A 14,576-nucleotide genomic window follows, 5' to 3' on the forward strand; every position below is an offset into this window, starting at 1 on the left:
TTCTGAGAGCACAGCCTTGACCCCCTGTAAGATAAATATTTTTTACATGTAATTATGAAGTGCGATCATCATGATATTTCACTTCATGTTGTCATTTCCCATAAAGATAGCAGCTAGTATCTTGAATGGAATATATTAGTCTAATCTTGAGGGAGAAAATTTAGCTGGTTCTGTCTCACTTTATGCAACTTCATAATTAAAGCCTGATGATTTTTACATGTATCTCCTCATAGTGGATACGTTCTGCTGTCTGATAGCTTATTACCATTATTTAACAAATGGTAAACACCACAGCGTACACTATTGAGTTATGGATGCACGCGGGAGGTTGCTAAGCACGAAAGACGCGTAAGAGTCGCTCGAGGCGACAGCCGAGAGCAACTCTAGCTTCTTGAGTGCTTAGCAAACCTCCCAAGTGCATCCATAACTCAATAGTGTACGCTGTTGTGTTTACCATTTGTTTTATAACATAACATTGATACATAATGTAGCTAAAGAGTTCCCTTTTATTTAACAAATCTTACGCGACCAGAAAAAACAAGCGCGCGCATAAAAATAGTCTTTGCATTTGCTCACGTCAGCAGCGTACACCCATGGGCAAATGGGGGACGCTAAATTGACCAATCAGAGCGCGCGCTTTACTTTGGTTATGTTATAAACCATGTTAGACTTTGTACATTTTCATTTTCCACACTTAAGCTCTTAAATCAAACTTCTGGCTGGATCGATGTCCTCTTCATTCAGTCTCTTCAGATTGTTTTGCTATATGAACATTTAGAAAACAAACAGCCCCTAAGTTTACTTGTTTCTTTATAAAAGAATTCAGGGTTTATGAAAAAATAAAGTTCTACATATATATCCTAACATAAAAACCAGAGTTTTCAATCAATTTGGTAAATGTTATTTTTGTGCTCTCTTAACCGATGACTATCTCTACATTTAGTTTCCTCATTTGGAGTGATTCATCAGTGCCAGTGGAAAAAATCATAGAACTGAAATCATTTCAGGTATGATATTTTTTTCTACCAATAAAGTTGTTTGAGCAAACCAAGTACAATGTAATTTTGTGGGAATTAAAGTCTCAAAGTACCAGTGTGCAAGATACATGTACCTTCAATTGTAAAGAAATAATTACACTCAGGTAGCCAGTATCTTGTAACTGTTTACATATTTATTAAGTGCTTCTTTAATGATAATGAATAATTTTATTCTATCTACCCTGTTTTCACTATTATAAAGAAAATCAACCATTTTCCAAGTATGGGTGAGATTTGCAGAAAGGATAACCTAGCTCGGAATATGGCAAAGTAAGTGATTTAAGTAAGTGTTATAAATGTATATAACAAGATTATGTATTAATTCTTAAAACTTGTAGATTGAAACTGAAGTTACACTGTAAATACTTGTGAATATAAATTATGTAATTATGATTTACCATGTATTAATTTATTGTATCTCATGTGACACCCATATTTATGCATGTACTTTTAGCATTCTTTCTTTGAGGCTAAATACATATGATTGGTTTGTGGTTTGTCCTAATAGTAGTAGGAGAAGCAACAGGAAATAACAGCATTGTATTCTCTTCTGAATTAAAAAAATATTACATGGCTAATAAGGTCACCAAAAATTTGGCAGGAAAATTCTGCACAGTTGGTAGAGAACTCTTAGACCTTGGGTTACCTAGGGAATGTCAAATATGCTTTGTTGAATAGGTGCCATGAAATGTTTATTCTTTCAATCAACGATGAAACCTCTTCTAAACAGTTCTGAGCTAATTGATATTCATGTATTTAAGTTCGCAAATATTGTAATAAATATTTGGTCGTAGTAATACAATAATTGTCATATTTCAACACCTTCTCTTGAAATCCCAGAATGCAAAGAGCTCACCCAGAGGAATACAGTTTCATTCCACAGACTTGGGTTCTCCCCGCAGAGTATCCTTTATCAACCAATATATTGTGGGATATAAGCAGTTTGATATCATTGTTACAGTTACAAGATGTAATACTTGTAGCTGTGGTGATTGCATAATCAAAATTTATGCACTGTACATACTTTGATCATTGTGAATTGTACAGCAAGCATAAATGATAGAAACTTTGAAATCTATGCTCACAATCCAAGTTAACAATGAATTATATCTCTAGAAACTGTAGCCATGCAGGGACTGTGGTTGGTGTACACTGTAGTATAGTAGTAGTTGTAAGAGCAGTAGTTTAAAGTAGACTATTTTTAAGGATCAGGGTCAAATTAAACAGTAATTAGTAATGTGACAAACACATGGCCCTCAATATAAGTGGAAACTGATATTTAGTGGTTAAAGTATGGTAAGCAGGGCTTGACACTGATGGTTAAACATGAAGGCACGCTATAAAAGGAGCCTTAGGTCCCACCGGACCATTTGTCAATCAACTGTCGTTTGATGTAGAACTCTTAGAGTCAAGTCAGCTTGAGCTACAGCTACTCCAAAGCATGCAGTGAAGAGTGGGTGCATTCCTCAAAATTGTTTTATGTCTTCATCACAATACAAGAATTTTTGAGATTTGTATTTCCTTTCTCCAATATAAACTGTCTTTATTATTTTGTGGCGGTAAATTTGAGATCAAAGGAGGTGGTTCACATGTTACCTCATGCCACCATATGCTGGTGGAAGTAAACAATAGATATCTCATTAACTCCTTTTGTTCGTCTACCAGCATTTAAATTTGACCTGCACACGTCAACAGTGAGTGACAAATGAGCCTGGGTCTTCCCAGGGAAGAAGTTTCCTTATATAGCATGCCTTTGTGTTTAAGCCAGCTTAGCCACAGACTAGTAGAAATTCAGTTTTGGCCATGCAGTCATGGTTTTTGATTTCCACTAGCCAGTTTGGCTAGTAAACATTAAACAGAAATTGTTGTAACATCTAAGTTGTCACTATAGCCACTTGGCTAGTAAGTTGAAAAGTTAGTGTCGAGCCCTGAAGAATATGTAACTTCTATTGGGAGAAATACTCTGATTTCAGTTTAGATGTCTAAAAAATTATGTAACAGTCAGAGGTAATGATCACATAGTTAAATACTGTACTGGCCTGTACACACTCTTTAAATTTTACAGACCATTACAGTATGTGTATTTGTGCAGGTTGACTATTAAACAGTTGAATCAAATAAAAGTGTAGTTACTGTAATAATAATTCAGGAAACAGATCAAAAGAAAATTACAGTGATTGATTTTTTTTTCATATGTCACCACATCAATGCAATTATGATAATGTGAAGTACTAATTCCTTAGCTTGCTGCCCATCTTTTCTGTATCAGATATGCTGCATTTCAAGGCTATTGTAGAGAACTGAAAAAAAGAAAGAAACACAAAACTTTCAGTGTTAAACCAGCAAATGGAGCTATGGGAAATGGGTAAGTTTGACAAAAAATTTTAAATTTTGAATTTTACCATCATCTCTACTATATTCATCATAAATAAAAACCATATGCGTCAGCTTTTTTTCTCAACTTGCAGACAAAGTTCTCGTAAATTATCACAAAAAGAACATGTTGCATTTATTGTTCAATGCAGGGCTAAGATAACCCAAGCTTTAAGTGTGAAATCTGAATTAAGATCTGTAAGTTCTAAAAGAAAGTTTAATATTAGGCTTTTCTTTGCCCTCAATGTTATGATTGAATGGCTAAAAAAGAATGAAGAGAATCGTATGAAAAAAGCTTTCAAATGACCAGATGATAACAAAGAATTAAAATTTAACCCTGGAATAACATTAATTGGCCTAGCTAAAAACAACTGGGCTCTGTGCAATATGACATTTTTAATTATGTCTAGATCCAATCTGTCATTCCACTAATCAGTGGCAAAAGAAGCCTTCCATTACATGTACATATAAAGCTTCATTTTTCCTCAATTTGAGTAAAAATTAAAGATGTTATCATAACTATGTAACTTAGTTTCTTTTAATTAATTGGTACTGTAAATTGTGATATCTGATAATTAATACATCTCTCTCCAAATTTTAGGATATCTCTGGTATGAAATGGAGACAGAATCCCATCTCATGAGCAGATTGTGGTCCAGGAGTACCTTGATAAAGTAAACTTGTTTACAAACATTGCATTTACTATGATATATTAACAGTGTGCAGTAATAATTCTGGGTCTTGTTGTTTTAAAGCTGATTAGGGCTTAAAACCGTAAAGTTAAATTTTAATTTGGGTTTCTTTATTCATATGGATGAGCTTTTCCAGGATAGGTTAATTACTCTCTTCTTTTTACAACATCCAGTGATGAAATTATAAACAAATTAAGATAATTATTCTGAATATTTTTTAAAAGCTTTCGGATCTAAAATCATATTTCAGACTAACCCTGTAGGTATCTTAACCTAGCTTTGTTCATGAAAGTTGCAGTGACTTTTGTACTAATAAATTCATTATTTGTTGCATTATTTATAGCCTTTTCACCTTGAGGGATTCAAGTTTGATCTTAGAGTATATGTTTTAGTAACATCGATCATGTGATCCACTGAGGATATTTTTATATCATGATGGACTTGTAAGTGAATTTTTGTTATCATATGATTATTTGAACATTTCAGTTGTAGCCGTCTGCCATACAATTCATGTAAACATAATTCATGAAAGAAAAGGAAGGGCTTTACATTTCAAACACAACTTTCCTTTTTTGTAATGAATACCAAACTGTTGTAAGGTACTACAAATGTAATGGTAAAGGGTGCTGAAACCTCCCTATTCCACTTGAATTTGACCCTCCTACAGTCTCCCAAAACTTTTAGGCCAGCTAAATATCCTTGTATATTTTTTAGAGGATATTGTTTACATATCACGAAGTGATTGGGTTTTTTTTCCCCATAAACCTTGAATCGTGAATATGATTGTATTTCCAGGTTCGCATGGGAACTGAATTGTATGAAAGCCCTTCTGATGAAAACCTGGTGAGAGTGTTTTTAAATGCCAGTGAAAATCAACCATCGGAACACTATCGACTTGGAAACCAGAAACCCTGTTAACCTCGTTGCCTTTAAGAAATCAATTAAGATTTTTTCCTAGCATTATATTTTTCTATTTTGCAAATACCTTTGTTGTATTTTACAATCTTTTATATATGTTATTAGATCTCCTCATTATCTATTTATTTATATATTTTTGACATTTAGTTAGGACTTCCCTGAAAATCATGTTTGTATGAGTGGAGCATCCTCATTAAAGATCATTAAACAACAACAACAACAGTCATCTTTTTATAGAGACTAGAGAGCATATTGGAAGCCCATTCAAGGAAATATGGTATCTACATGTCTATTAAGTTCTACATTCGTATTGATCTGGGTTTTGTTTATGTTTTAGGATGAGCTTTTCATGCATCTAACTAACTATTCAATAAATAAACACAATGAGAACTTTGACCGAGATGACAGTGATGACAGTGGAAGTAAGAGGTACATTATACTGAATATAGCAGCTGATTTCCTCACATTTTTTCTAGTTTGGCTTTCTTTGGAATATTTTTTTACAAGTAGTTTTGTAGATTTTCTCATTTTAATATTTTGAAAAAACTGTTAACAACAATTGTCATTATTCTAAAATCATGATGCTTTGTTAAAATTTTTTTTTTGAATTTCTTTTTGAAGATCCATAAAGTTTTTGAATGACTGGCTCCAGTCCATGGACTATGAAGTAAGCTTTCTTTGGCACAACATAACAGTAAGTTCAATTGATTGAAGAGTGACATTTCTTGCTCTAAGCATTCTATTTAGGGCTTTCGGTCAGTCAATGGAGACAAGCAGAAAAGCATGCATAAACAACAAACGGCAGCTGGGGTTGTCAGGAAAATAGTCATGTAGATTTAAAACTGCCATTAGGGGCAGGCATAGGCTATGTTCTAATGCATGCATTCAAACAGTCCCACAAAAAAACAAATTAATTATGAAAAAGAAAATGAAGTATTTGACGCTTAAAAAATTGTAGTTGAGGTTGTCAGGGCAACGGCTGTGGAATGAGACCTTTGCAGACCCAGTATGCTAGAGACAGCTATCTCCCTCTGAACATTTTACAAATAGAGGAAAAATGGGATGTATTTTAGTCTCAGTAATGTTGTCTTTATTATTATTTTTTTTTTCAGGATGTACTGGTCAAGACATTAATAGTTGCCCAGCCTCACATTTTTCACTCCTACAGAATGTGCCGGCCCGGTGCACCCCCTGGAAGCGAGAGTGTTTGTTTTGAGGTTCTAGGCTTTGATATTTTATTGGATCGAAAACTCCGCCCGTGGCTTTTAGAAGTAAGTAAACATATTTCCATTCTTCATGATCATCATGTATACGTTAGCTGTGTTTACGTTTGAATTGTTTGTTTGTTTTTGTTCTATAACTTTGAGTACATGTGTACCAGAAGAAAACTGATTTTAGGAACGAGATAAGTTCTATTTATACAGCCATGTCTACATTTTGTGAAGTTTAAAACTTAAATTGTTTTCATTTTTTGGCTGAAGTAACTGCCGCCATTTTGTAAAGGTCATCTATTTGAAGAAAACTTCACAAAAAGTAAATTTTTTGCCTCCATATAGTCCAATAGGGAATTAACCAAAACTACAGAAATGAATTTATCACTTTTCTTACCTTAGGAATCTGTTGTTTCGGTAATTTTCCTTTTCCGAGAAAGAGAGATTTGCTAAAAGTTTATCACTGAGCCTGGAGAAGTTTGCTTCAAAATAGCGCGGCTACGCTCCCTGACTTGTTTCCAGACTCTTTCATTTTGTGCTTTCTTAAGGCTGGTTTTCATTAGCGACGGAGTCGTAGTTGGAGTTGTAAGAGCACTGACTTATGACCTGGTGAAAATCGAAAAACGGAGTCGTAAGCGGAGTCATAAGCTCGACGGAATCGGAGTTGGAAGAATCAGAACGTTTCCATTTTCTTCCAATTCCGCTTATGACTCCGTCGCTCACGATCTAGTGAAAACTGCATTGTCGGAGTCGGAAGCGGAAGCGGAAGAATAAACCAATCACAATGCTCGATTCCAGGCCCGCAAAAGTACAAATTTTGGCGCCAAAGACAACGTGATGGACAAAGAGCAACTTTGGCTCTTGTTAATCATTGTTTTGCGCTGACAGAGACAATGCAGGAATAATATCGTTCGAAAAAGAAAGCAATTTTGGGTTCGTGATATCTATCGACGTCGAGCAGCCTAGGAAGAGTATGCCAACCTCGTCAGCGAAGTAAGACTTGGTGATCGTGAATTGTACTTTCGCGTTTCGGTAGGTTTCGAGTATTTTAAATTTTAATTTCGTAATTTACAGTCAATTTTACGTTTAAATTTGTTACGGCTATTTGTGCATTTTGGAAAGATGGAATCGAGCATTGTGACTGGTTTATTCTTCCGCTTCCGACTCCGACAATGCAGTTTTCACTGGATCGTAAGCGATGGAGTCAGGCAGAATCGGTGTTCTGCTTCCGACTCCGTCTGTTTGATTTTCACTAGATCATATCGCTCCACGCTTCTGATTGCAACTCCGACTACGACTCCGTCGCAAGTGAAAACCAGCCTTAAAGCTTCTCTTTTTTAGAATGTAATTTGAAAATTTTAGGAACATTTGGTGTTGAAAAACGATCTTTACTTTGCTGCCTTTTGCTCCACACGGTAATGTTTAAGATTAAGTTAAATAAAGTTTATGTCCATTTTGAGAATTCCCCGAACATACACGAAACCTTACTATTTGTACCCCAGGAAAGGTTTTCAAACAGTGCCCACCTGATCGTCTAGTCTGTAGTTACTGCTAGTGAGTTTTGATATAGGGTTGTACGAAGTCTAATTGAAGATAAGTTTTTTGATTGGGTCTTTCTTTTCGGAATTCTTCAGGTGAATCGATCACCCAGTTTCGGCACGGATACGAAACTTGACAGTGAAATTAAAGGAGGAGTGTTAACTGATGCACTGAATTTGCTCAATATCAGGTGCAGTATTTCTGAAGAAAGATATAGTATGTCAAGATGTGTTTGGTTGAATGTAATCATCATCAGCATAGCTTTAGATCTTAAAAGTGATTACAGTGAAGAAATATTGACTGATTCAGTTGACAGCAAATCAATTCTTGAAAATCTTGTAAGAAATAATAGCTGAATGCACAGGGTTTTTGATGTGGTTTTCAGATTTTTGTATGAAATGTATTTTTAAACCCACAAAAAGGTCAAAATATGTTTTTTCCCTCTTGGTATGTAATGAGAGTCAAATGCCTCTAATTGAATACACATAAACTGTACATAGCACTGCTTCTCTTCTTTGGCCATCAGCAGTATTAAATCTTCAGAGATTTTCTATGAACAACATGAACTATTGAACAGTAATATTGCTTCAATCTACTGATTTCTGACAACTCTCCTTAGGTGAACATTTGGCAACAAACGATGACTTGGTACAAATAATAGATTAAAAAATTTCCCTCTCCTTGCAGTTAAAGACAAATACATTACCTACTCAGGGTTTGTAAAAGCCCTAAAAGTCCTTGAAGATGCTTGAATTTAAAAATTAAACACTCAAGGCCTTGAAGTACTTGAGTTTGAGGACTGAGGCTTGATTTTTGCAATGCTTTTTCTTTAACAATTTTCAAGTTGAAAATTACAGTACTTTCATGGAAAAGCTGAGAAATAATAATAAATGATGTTAAAATTGCTTATGAAAACATTTACACAAGTGGTCCTTCAATTTTCTAAAACTTGGCCTTCAAAGTCATTGAAAAGTCCTTGAATTTCAACCTTTGGCATCTAGAGGAACTTACTCCTAGATGGTAATATATTATTTAGATTGTTATCAAGTACCATAACAACATTCATTACACTCCAGCAGTAAAAAATTAACACAAGTAGACTTATTTGTGACCAGCAATGATTAAATTGCATGACGACAGTAACAATGGCAATATGGCAGTCCCCTAAAGAGAACTCCAGATGTGCGTTATTGAAAGCCCGAGTTCATGCACATATGCGACTAGTTATCATATGAAAGGGATGAGCACCTGGACTCGCTTTGAAAAAGAGGCTAAAAGGTGAAGCGTATATGGGCAATTCGGGACCTTGCTTAGATATAGGTGGAACTGATCCATCAAATTATATACGATGCAACTAAACGATCGAAATTCCACTATCCATTAGTAACGATGAAAAATCCTTCAATTATAGAGATAAGTTTTTCTTCGCTTTTGGGTACCATCAAGCTCATAACACCTCACTGTTATAACAGACAGTGCAGGTACGTTACGACAGCACGCACATCAAGTTATCCTTTTCACGTAAATTGGATTGAAAAATCTTTAAAAAATTAGATACATCCTTAACTTAAAGGGCTTCTGCCGAAGAAGTGAACTTAAGTTGGCAAAAGAGAAGAGCTTTACGCGGGTTTCCTGCCGACGCAAACGTAGCCTTACTCAAGCACATTCGTGAGGTCTGAGATTTCAAATTGATGATCACTTGCATGTTTCCTCACGACAACCTTGGACATAACGTAAGGGACAATTAAACATTTAGAAACACCACAAAGAACTTTAAATCTGAAAAGTGACATCGGACAGTCCCTGAAACGATGGAAAGTCGTAAATCCCTATAATCGCATACCTTTGATCACTCAGGCACATGTAGACTGTTGCCACTGGTTTCCATGGCTAAAAGCCTATAAAAGTAATGACCACGACTTCGCGGATGAACCAATCATTCGAAGACATGATTACGAGCTAAAGAACTCAACACATGATTGATGCAGATGCTCCCTTGCTTAGAAGTCTGCTCGATCGAAGACTACTGTTCCACATCGGCAAGTAATTCATGGCAGTCTACATATAGACTCTCTGTTACCCAGTCTCCATATAGACTCCCTGTTACCCATTCTCCCTGTGTACCATGTGTACCCTGTGGACCCTGTGTACCCTGTGTACCCTGTGTACCCTGTGTACCCAGTGTACCCTGTGTACCCATGTGTACCCTGTGTACCCTGTGTACCCTGTGTACCCATGTGTACCCTGTGTACCCAGTGTACCCTGTGTACCCTGTGTACCCTGTGTACCCAGTGTACCCAGTGTACCCATGTGTACCCTGTGTACCCTGTGTACCCTGTGTACCCATGTGTACCCTGTGTACCCTGTGTACCCTGTGTACCCTGTGCACCCTGTGTACCCTGTGCACCCTGCGTACCCATGTGTACCCAGTGTACCCTGTGTACCCTGTGTACCCTGTGTACCCAGTGTACCCTGTGTACCCTGTGTACCCTGTGTACCCCTGTGTACCCTCTGTACCCTGTTTACCCATTATACCCTTTGTATCCATGTATATCATGTATACCCTTGTATACCTCGTATACCCTGTCTACCTTGTATACCCTGTACACCCTGTATATTCATGTATACCTAAGTATACCCCGTATACCGTGTATACAGGAAACCTGGCAAACATCAGTTGGAATCAATGGAAGCTCTCTGGCCGTGCACAATCTCGTTTTGTATGTTCACAAATGAATTATGAATAACGTATTATGATTTTATTAGCCCGGGGGTAAAATCCCATATAAATTGGACTGGGATGCTCGTCTGGAATTTTGAAATAAACTCCTAAAGGAGACGAATGTATGCGTGGCCCAACCGTTTTTGGATCCCTTAAGGAGATCATTTCAATATTGAATAACATGAATCGAGTAAATAAAGCCTGGAGCAATTGGTTCTTGAGTAATAGGCTCCTGAAAAAAAGAATTTTTTAAAATATATTTTTCATCGCGTGCAACCCTAAAAGATACCCTTACGGCTAAATGTAACTCAATTTTGCCCAGAACACCCAAAGTGAGACCATTATCTTGAAATTTACAGCCCTAAGCGAGACAACGAGCATCCCAGTCCTTTTTATATGGGAGTCCCCCCGGGATGATTGGTCGGTCAGTTCAAATTGAACGTTGTGCACGGTTACGTCAAAAAAGCCAACAGAAATTCAACCAATGGATCCCCAACCATTCCACTTCAATTAACTACGCCCTTTTATAGGTACAAAGGAAGAAATTAAGAGAATAATTTAACGATACTTATGATTTACGTTTTTTTTATTTGTTACAATTTAATTACAGTTGCGAATCATTGTATCCCGAAATGACTTATGACATAACAAAATGTCGAGGTTAGAATGTGGAATTAATGCAATTCAAAATTATGTTTACCCTTGATTAAAGACCAGATTAATATAACGCGAACTTTTATGAGTGATTTATGGCAGCTAGCTAATGTTTTGTGCGTATTGCAAAACAGTTTCCACTTCATATTCAATCAGATGAAAACACAGGCCACAATGTATGATCAACGAAGTTTATTGTTTTACTAGGCAACTGAGTACTACACAGACAATTAAGGGGTGTGTTGCCCATTGCCCATCATATCCTCGCGCGATTTTGTTGCCTTAAAAGAATATCTTGAATTTCACATAATAAGCCTTTAAAATTATTATTTGGATTCTTAACACTGAAAATTGTTTCAAAAGCAATAGTTTTTTCTAAATATAGTGGCGGAAGTCAAGACTGCTCAATGTTTACTATATTTGTATTGTAGATAGTACCATTTGATATGGTAATAGAACAATCAGTCCGAACTCCCTTAGTTATCAAGAACTGAAATACCATAGTTTATGGCAGCTAGCTAATGGTTTGTGCGTATTGCAAAACTGATACCTATTTTTTTTCAACTTCGTCGTTTCCAACCCATGTTCATCTTCTCCATCCCTGACCATCGTGGTATCTTTCTGGGTTATTTGTTCCCCTAAATGTTTGTCACCCCCTTTAAAGTAGAACTTTACTGTTTTCTTTTATTTTTAAGGTAAGTTTTTATGTAACAAAACTTACTTATAATGTTGTAACGTAACTCCCCTAACTAACATTACACTTCGGCATTTTACAAAAGTTTTAATGTGACAATTAAAAATGTTCTTAATATTCCATGTCTAGAATTTCGTCGTGTCTAATTCATGTCCGTTAACATTTTATAACATTTTGAAGGAAGGAAATGGCCTCTAGTAACACCACTTACAGCAATAGGACATTGAAGCTTACAAACGTCGGGGAGAACATCTTTTTCTGAAAGCCAGAAATAGTTTTACTTAAAGTATCAAATATGTACATGGAGAAATGTTTTCTGCATGTATATATATATATATAAATTTTCGTAAAAATTGCTGGATGTGTGTTGTATTTAGTTGCAGAGTTCTGCAATATGCAATGGTGACAGTCACCCTGATCCTGGAATGGCGTTGGTTTCTCTCCCGCACTTCAGATGAAATTCCCCATCACTGAAAAGATAACAAAAATGATCATTCCTTCAGAAATAGTTCTAACTGTATACTTAATTAGCGTATTGCTATTTTTGGTTGCAGAGAAACCAATATTAAAGTCGTCTATTTTTTGTGACTGTTAACTTCTAAAAATACGAATTAATCAGATTTATTCTCCTTAACTTCTACTTCACGAAATGTTATTTCTGCCCTCTGGCCACTGTTAGTGGCATCTCATCCATTTATATGGTCATACGCTGACAAATACGCTGATCACACTTGAATTGTGGGTAGATCATAACAACAGTTTGATATAACGACAACCGTACTGCATATAACGACAAACGTACTGCATATAACGACTAACGCACTGCATATAACGACTAACGCGCTGCATATGACGACAATCGTACTGCATGTAACGAGAAAAGCATAGCAACTAAATAATGAACATTGACATAGGACAGTCCTGTGGTTCCATACCAGGAAACCTGAGACAGACGGTGTAGCTACATCGCTTAGGCAACCTCGAGAACTATTAATACCATATCGACCATAGCCATGCTAGTAGTTACACGGCTGGTAAAACGAAAACGAACATCAACAACACTAAACAACCTAACAATAATAGTAATATTAATAATAATAATAATCATAATAATAATAATAAAACCAAGTAATGAACGACTTTTTTTTTGCAGATCCTATCGAGGGTGAACTTAAACATGCTCAGGAACAGACAATTTCCCGAATTTGCTATTGCGGACGGAAGGCAAGATCCAGAAGTGAGCGCTTTTGTGTTTCAAGTGAAAATTCTCGTTGTCCGTGTGTTTCTAACAAAAAGAGTTGCCAGGCTCAGTGCAAGTGCCGCAATTGTAACAATCGCAGTCAGAATCCCCAGAAGTTGTCAAGCCGGTGTGGAGAAAGCAGGGCTAAAGGACGGAAAACAGGTCAAAACTCTTGCATGGATGTAAATGGTCAGAGGCGAACAAAATGTCCCTGCTACTCCAACGGTAAACCTTGCTCTATCCACTGTTCATGTTTCAACTGTGAAAATAGATATGGAATAAGGGTTACTCACAGCACAGACGATTGTAAGGCCGAGAAAAAGAAGAGAATAACTTCTACACCACCATCATTGAAGACGCGGCGAACTGCAGCTATTCTGGAGGATAAGGGATGTAATTTGCAGCCCGGACCATGGACACTCGAAGAGAGCTGTCTTTTAGACTCCGTTGAGTCATTAATTTTGAACACGTGTGTTCTCCCAAGTTACAGAAATATATCAATATTGTATAATTTTGTGAGCAAGAGTCTGCTTGGAAATAATATACAGTTTACTACAGTCACCTCTAAAACAGAGAGGCAAATTCAAGGAAAACTAGAATTTTTAAGAAAAAAACATTTCGCTCTAAAAATTCTTTACTATGGTATTTCAGTTCTTGATAACCAAGGAAATTGAGACTGATTGTTCTATTACCATATCAAATGGTACTATCTAAAAGACAAATATAGTAAACATCGGGCAGTCTTGACTTCCGTCATTATATTTAGAAAAAACTATTGCTTTTGAAACTATTTTCAGTGTATTAAGAATCCAAATAATTTTAAAGGCTTATTGTGTGAAATTCAGGATATTCTTCTAAGGCAACAAAATCGCGCAAAGATATGATGGGCAATGGGCAACACACCCCTTAATTGTCTGTGTAGTACTCAGTTGCCTAGTAAAACAAAATCGCCTTTCAGATCACTCAGTCTTTCAGTCAGGTCGGAGCTAGCACAAAGTTTTATCTGCAAACCAATAAACTTCGTTGATCATACATTGTGGCCTGTGTTTCCATCTGATTGAATATAAAGTGGAAACTGTTTTGCAATACGCACAAACTATTAGCTAGCTGCCATAAATCACTCATAAAAATCAGCGTTATATTAATCTGGTCTTTAATCAAGGGTAAACATAATTTTGAATTGCATTAATTCCACATTCCAACTTCGACATTTGTTATGTCGTAACTCATTTCGGGATACAATGATTCGCAGCTGTAATTAAATTGTAACAAATAAAAAAAACCTAAATCATAAGTATCGTTAAATTATTCTCTTAATTTCTTCCTTTTACCCCTATATGAGCTTAGTTAATTGAAGTGGAATGGTTGGGGATCCATTGGTTGAATTTCTGTTGGCTTTTTTGACGTAACCGTGCACAACGTTCAATTTGAACTGACCGACCAATTATCCCGGGGGACTCCCATATAAAAAGGACTGGGATGCTCGTTGTCTCGCT

At 36.2% G+C, this 14,576-nt stretch overlaps 3 protein-coding genes and 1 long non-coding RNA gene across 13 annotated transcripts in view; 2 read left to right on the forward strand and 2 right to left on the reverse strand.

Moving 5' to 3' along the window:
- Nucleotides 1-14,576, reverse strand: part of LOC111319919 (uncharacterized) — a 150,435-nt gene that overhangs the window by 19,647 nt on the left and 116,212 nt on the right. The window lies entirely within an intron of this gene.
- Nucleotides 1-14,576, forward strand: part of LOC111322632 (tubulin polyglutamylase TTLL7) — a 198,229-nt gene that overhangs the window by 3,139 nt on the left and 180,514 nt on the right. The window contains exons 3-6 of one of the 3 annotated variants that reach the window (XM_088738114.1): nt 944-1,007; nt 1,240-1,307; nt 1,878-1,940; nt 3,307-3,402. In XM_088738114.1, coding sequence (XP_088594240.1) covers nt 944-1,007; nt 1,240-1,307; nt 1,878-1,940; nt 3,307-3,402 — 291 coding nt within the window. Of the gene's footprint in view, nt 1-943; nt 1,008-1,239; nt 1,321-1,877; nt 1,941-3,306; nt 3,403-14,576 lie in introns of those variants that run through there. The other 2 variants (XM_088738117.1, XM_088738123.1) reach the window with 2 other exon arrangements.
- Nucleotides 999-9,826, reverse strand: LOC148719732 (uncharacterized). The gene is made up of 2 exons (XR_015993078.1): nt 9,614-9,826; nt 999-3,337 (listed from the first exon to the last, which is right to left on the reverse strand). It is a non-coding gene; the product is annotated as an uncharacterized LOC148719732 (long non-coding RNA).
- Nucleotides 4,565-14,366, forward strand: LOC148719733 (tubulin polyglutamylase TTLL7-like). The gene is made up of 5 exons (XM_088738140.1): nt 4,565-4,945; nt 5,358-5,449; nt 5,642-5,714; nt 6,133-6,291; nt 12,994-14,366. Exons 1-5 carry the CDS (start codon nt 4,904-4,906, stop codon nt 13,264-13,266), a joined length of 639 nt encoding a protein of 212 aa, XP_088594266.1. The 5' UTR covers nt 4,565-4,903; the 3' UTR covers nt 13,267-14,366.

This window comes from Stylophora pistillata, chromosome 11 (assembly GCF_964205215.1).
Source record: "Stylophora pistillata chromosome 11, jaStyPist1.2, whole genome shotgun sequence".
Taxonomy (NCBI): domain Eukaryota; kingdom Metazoa; phylum Cnidaria; class Anthozoa; order Scleractinia; family Pocilloporidae; genus Stylophora; species Stylophora pistillata.